A 6,000-nucleotide genomic window follows, 5' to 3' on the forward strand; every position below is an offset into this window, starting at 1 on the left:
AAAAAATAACCATTTATCTCGATGTTTTCTATATTATGAAGCAAACGTTTCTGTGGAAGAGCAAAAGTCAATATTATCCGTGAGATTCTAAATTTAGGTCAATTTGTGTGAATAAGATTCGGAATTCAAAAAGTAAATAACTTCATTTAGTCCTTTTGAAAGATCAGTAAAGAAAATAAAATAAAATTATATTATTTAAAAGGAGGTTTTGAAAAGTGTGGGGTTACTAATCAAGTGATCTTTATAAGAGGTTAAGAATTCCTTGTTTTGACTTTATCATGTTTCTACAGACCGGCAGACGGTCGGATGGCCAGACGAAAATATCTTATTCCTCCTAGACTAAGCGAACAGGCTTCAAGTTTAGCAATGAGGAAAGCTACTTTACTTATGTCGCTTTGACCGATCAAGACGATTATATGAAGTGTTGGGACAATAATGAACACATCTTTGAGATAGGTTAATATAAAAGACGGCCAATAAATTAAAGGAACTGGCGGTGGAATCCAGTTTAGTTTTATAAACTCTCCAAATAAAAAAAATAATCTCCACCAATCTTGACTCTATTATTATTCAGAAGAATTGTAATTTTTTTCAATAGCGTTCATGTTTTGTAGTACGTTTGGTGTCGAAATAGAGTTTACCCAATAGAAAAACAACTTTATTGAAGTCGTTCAATAAAGATCAATAAAGAAAATAAAGTGATATTTTTTGAAAGCGATTTATGGGTTAATAATGAAGCAATCTTTTTGAAAGGTTAATTTTCTCTAGTTTTGCTTTAAGATGTTTCTACAGCCAGACAGACAGATGGACAGACATGGCTAGATTCTCTTAGAACAAACGAACTAGCGTCGCTAGAGAAAAGCGACTTTATTGAAGTTGTTTTAAAATATCAAAAATGAAACTAAAGTGACATTAGACCAAACGAACTAGCTAAAGGATCTGTGCACACATTCGCCTGTACATGGTTTAAAAGTGTCGAAATCCAGTTTATCAAAAACAACTTTATTGAAGTATTTTTGAAAGTTCAGTAAAGAAAATAAAGTGATAAGCTTTCGAAAGTGGCTATAAAAATATTAGATATAAAATTAAGCGATCTGTATTAAAGGTTAAGCTTCTCTAGTTTTGGCTTTACAGACAAGCGGATGTACTAAAATGGCTAGATATTTTTTGATGAATCGAATAAGTTAATCAAAGAAAAAAGCTTTCTTTTTGAGTTCATTTGTAAAGATCAATAAATAAAATAAAGTAAACTCTTTTAAAAGACACTTATATGAATTGTATGTCAATAATGAAAAAATCTTTAATAGATTCTATAGGTTTTGTCTTTACTGTGTTTATGCAGAGAGATAGACGGACAGACAGACAGACAGACTGAATGAAAGCCAGACAGGCAAACGGACGCACTTGGCTACACCCTTTTAGAATCAACTAAGGACCCACAATATATTTTTCTTCTAAATGAATGACAAAATCAATTAATAAAGCTTATGAGCGGGAAAAATGTTTAAAAAATATTATTATCAGCTTAAATAATCTTTGAAATTTATTAATATTATTTATACAACAGTTCCATAAGCGATATAAAATTTTCTTTAATTATATAAAAACTATAAATCACCAACTATCAATTAAACTAATTTAACATACACACTCACACACTACACTCTGTCTACTCTAAATATACATATGCATATCTTTTTGGCAAACAAACTGTTATTATAGAAGAAAAAATCGAAGGGTATGTGTATGTCGGAACGAGCATATGGATTTTTGGGTTTAAGATTTTTTGTGGTTGCGGAACCCGATATACGTTTAGCAACATTAGCTTTAATCAGACCACTAATACCATTGGTAAGACCGAAAAGAAAATCAAATTTGAAAAAGTTTAACCCAATAACCAATAATATGTACTTTCAACCAAATCCGACAAAAAATAAAGCCTATCCTTTGATTAAAAAAAAAAAGGTATAATTTTTCTGTAGTTCACTATCCAAATTCTAATATGTATGTAGTTGTTTGTTTTTTTTTAAGAAATTTCCAAAACAAAAACTTTAACTATATTATTAACATATGTATTTAACAATTAAACTGCTTTCAAACTTTCAAAACATACCCTCATATTCTCTAGTAGTTAGTGTTGCAAAGCTAAAAGCTAAAGTTCCTTAAACGTAAACCTTTCAACAGCTTGATAATTAAAGTTATAATGTGTTTGATCATTTTAGCCCAATGAAGCATTGCCCAATTTGCAAAATCTTAAAGGCTCCAAGACCAGCTTGTTTATGGGTTCAACTTTATTTGGTTTTGATCATTTTGCTGCTGCTGCCGCTGGCTCCACACCCGAAAAAGAGGACAAGGATAAAAAGGAAAAAGAGAAAACACCCACTGAGGAGAATCGTAAATTGCCGATAATTAATCCCATAGTGAAATTACCCAATTGGCCAAGTATTTTATTTATGACAATGTTTATTTGTTAAGAAAGAAATAATACTTTAAATTATTATTATTATTTTTAGATCTTACGGGAGGTTCTGGTTTTATTTCGAAATGCTTAATGGCCAATGCCGATACTTTGTGTGCTGCTGTTAGTCCTCTTATGGATCCAGATGAAACCTTATTGGCTGGCTATCATGAAAAATGTGTTATGAATAATTATTTTGGTATTGGCATCGATGCCAAGATTTCCTTAGATTTCCATAATAAACGTGAGGAGCATCCAGAAAAATGTCGTTCAAGAGCCAAGAACTATATGTGGTATGGTGTTTTGGGTTCTAAGCAATTGCTGCAGAAAACCTGCAAGAATTTGGAACAACGTGTACAGCTGGAATGTGATGGCCAGCGAATACCTTTACCTTCGCTGCAGGGTATTGTTATTTTAAATATACCGAGGTGGGTTTTCTTTTAATAACAATAATTCCCAGAAACTTAAATAATTTTGTTCTTTTCATTAAGCTTCATGGGTGGTACTAATTTCTGGGGCAACTCCAAAAAGGATGACATATTCCTGTCGCCCAGTTTTGATGATCGCATTTTAGAAGTTGTGGCTGTTTTTGGTTCCGTACAAATGGCCGCCTCTAGACTTATAAATCTACAACATCATCGCATTGCTCAATGTCAAAGTGTTCAAATCAATATATTAGGTGACGAAGAAATACCCATACAGGTAGATGGTGAAGCCTGGCTACAGCCACCCGGTATGATACGCATTCTCCACAAGAATCGTGTACAAATGTTATGCCGTAATCGCTCTTTGGAGGCCTCACTCAAAACCTGGCAAGAGAAACAACGTCAACACAGCATATCAATACAACGAGATCATTCATCGACCGCTTCGGAGCATGCCAACTCCACCGATGAAGCTATTTCGGAACGTGAATGTTATGTTTTACTAAATTTCATTGAAGCCGTTAGTTCGCTAGTGAAATGGGTGAAATTCTTGATAATATCACATCCCACCTTGAGACATGATCTTTATGCGGTAGCATGTCGTGCTCAGGATGCTTTGGAGAGTATACATCCTCAGGGTAAACTATTGGAGGGTCCTTCATTAAGAACCAAACTAGTAGAGGTTATAGATTCTTCAAGGCAACTATACGATGATGCTTGTACTTTACTAAGAGATCGTGGTCATAGTTTGATATTGAGAGAAGATTTGGAAAGTAAATTAAGTGCTGCTTTAGCCAATATGGAAATGGAGTTGAAGAAATGTTCGGTGCAGAAGTGTGTAGATGGCAAATTAAGAGCATATTTCAATGTTTTGGCTCCCAACGAAGAGGTAAGCTAAAAATGTAGACTAACGGAATAGTAATTAATACTTTTTCTTTCTTCTTCTAAGGGTGATGGACGCCGTAAATCACGCGCCTTTTGGACGCGTCTACGTTCCGGCTCCACTGCTGGTCAACAACAATTCAAACCTCCACTCACCAACACCCGTGAAGCGGTCAGCAATTGGAGTGTTAATGAAGTTATTACCTGGTTGGAAACCATGCAACTTTCTGAATATGTTGATAGTTTTTTGCGCAACGATATACGTGGCAAAGAGTTGCTTACTCTCGGTCGCCGTGATCTCAAAGATTTGGGTGTCATTAAAGTGGGTCATGTCAAACGTATCTTGCAGGCCATCAAGGATATGAATGAAAATTAAGCTAAACTCTGGTAATAAATGAAACAAATCGAAAAAACTGCTAAAAACAATCATATTAAAAGAAAACATAAAATATTTTTGACAGAACAAAATTTAAACAAAATTTAAAATTAATTAGCTAAGCTATCAAACAAATCTTTTTTGAAAATAAGTTAAATTTAAACAAATTATATATCTTTAAGATAATGGCAGGATATAAACAGATAACACAAAGACTTAAACAAAAGCTGGCTATGCAAAAGGAAAAAACAAATTTATTTATTTACCAGAAAGATTAAGAGATATACATGTATATTTAAGCTATATTCACAATGTTCAAATATTTAATACATTAAGCGTTTTTCGATATTTTGCTTTATAGCATTATTTCACTAATATTTATTTTCGTTTTATAAAATTTAAGAAAATTTCTATGAAAAATAAGGATATTAAGCTTATATTGTGGAATATTTGAACAATGTGATGCATATGATTATATGAAAGTTGCATTTACATTTTCTATGAATTTTAGTTTGTTTTACATATATTTTAAATTGTAAAACCAAATTGGTTACTAAAAGGACCTTATTTCATGTATTAATTATTTATATCAGTATAAAGGCAAATGGAAATTCTAAATTGTACAAAAGGTTCCTTTTTGGAATCTGATTTATATCAAATCTACATATATTTTAGCAAATTAATATTTTACATAAAAAAGCATGTTCAGACGACTTCTTTAGTCAGTTAACTAATTAATATTTGTACATATAAATGAGCAAGTTCATTAGTCAATGTCCATGTCATAATGCCCATGGACATTTTGCCACTTTTAAAACAGAAATGTATTGAATAATTTGTTTAGAATTTAAGAAAGGGACACACTTATCCCGAAAAGAATTCCTCCTAAATTTGGTGTATGTTGCATTTTGGATTCCTTTTAAAAAATGTCCTGGATAGCCGCCCTTCGGCAAAGGTTTTAAACTCTGGGAAATTTCAAATACCGGCTTCACTTAAAAAAGAATTTTTTTTAAAATGCACTCTTTGAAATCCATGAACATTCTGTCGTATTGCTCTTGGACATTGTGACATTTTTGAAATTGTCATTATGTCCATGGACATTTTGCTCAGAAGGTTACGGATATTATGTCACAAAACATAGGATAACTAAAAGTACTTTCTTGTATATTGTCTGGTTATAATATCATTTAGAATTCTTTACAATAATCTCTTCTGATGTTTAGTAAACTTTTTACATAGTTTTTGAATTTTGTGTCAAAAGTAAAATTTTTCAATCAATCAATAAGAGAATATCATTTAAACTTATACAATATCAGTAGTACGTGTGCAATTGTACTTTTCTCAAACCTGATTTAGTCTGACAAATATTTCATTAACCATTAATTTACAATAATGCCATACTCAGATATTAAAAACAAAATTTACAATGATTTACAATTAATTACTAAAAAACTTCAATTTCAATGACTACAACTTCCCATTGGCATTACGAATGATTTACATATCGCGGGAAAAATAATTAAAATTTCTGTTAGTGTATTTCAGATCCGCAAAACGACTTTTATTGTATTATAAGGGGCATATTAATTTTAAAATTTTCTAAAATGTACTAAACCAAATGACAAACTATTTTTAAAATATTTTTTCCCATTTCAATAAAAAGCGAAAATAATATTTCTCTCCGACCCATTAAAAATCATATTATGGACCAAAATTATTATACAAAAATTTTTTAAATATTTTTTGCCGTAATCAACTCAAAATTGCGAAATTTTTATGATCCATTTCAAAAAAATCTAAAATATTTTATTTTTAAAAAATTACACTGAGTTCAGGATTTTCAATCGCTGGTACGGAAC

At 31.4% G+C, this 6,000-nt stretch overlaps 1 protein-coding gene across 10 annotated transcripts in view; it reads left to right on the plus strand.

Annotated features, from left to right (window-relative positions):
• The window catches only part of LOC111675522 (diacylglycerol kinase eta), a 130,973-nt gene extending 124,973 nt beyond the window's left edge, over window positions 1-6,000 (plus strand). For 7 of the 10 annotated variants that reach the window (XM_046949025.1, XM_046949028.1, XM_046949026.1 and 4 more), the window contains 5 exons: window positions 1,723-1,851; window positions 2,223-2,442; window positions 2,514-2,886; window positions 2,950-3,772; window positions 3,833-6,000. In XM_046949025.1, coding sequence (XP_046804981.1) covers window positions 1,723-1,851; window positions 2,223-2,442; window positions 2,514-2,886; window positions 2,950-3,772; window positions 3,833-4,141 — 1,854 coding nt within the window. In that variant the 3' untranslated portion in view covers window positions 4,142-6,000. The remainder of the gene's footprint in view (window positions 1-1,722; window positions 1,852-2,222; window positions 2,443-2,513; window positions 2,887-2,949; window positions 3,773-3,832) is intronic. The other 3 variants (XM_046949030.1, XM_023436295.2, XM_046949031.1) reach the window with 1 other exon arrangement.

This window comes from Lucilia cuprina, chromosome 4 (assembly GCF_022045245.1).
Source record: "Lucilia cuprina isolate Lc7/37 chromosome 4, ASM2204524v1, whole genome shotgun sequence".
NCBI classification, from domain to species: domain Eukaryota; kingdom Metazoa; phylum Arthropoda; class Insecta; order Diptera; family Calliphoridae; genus Lucilia; species Lucilia cuprina.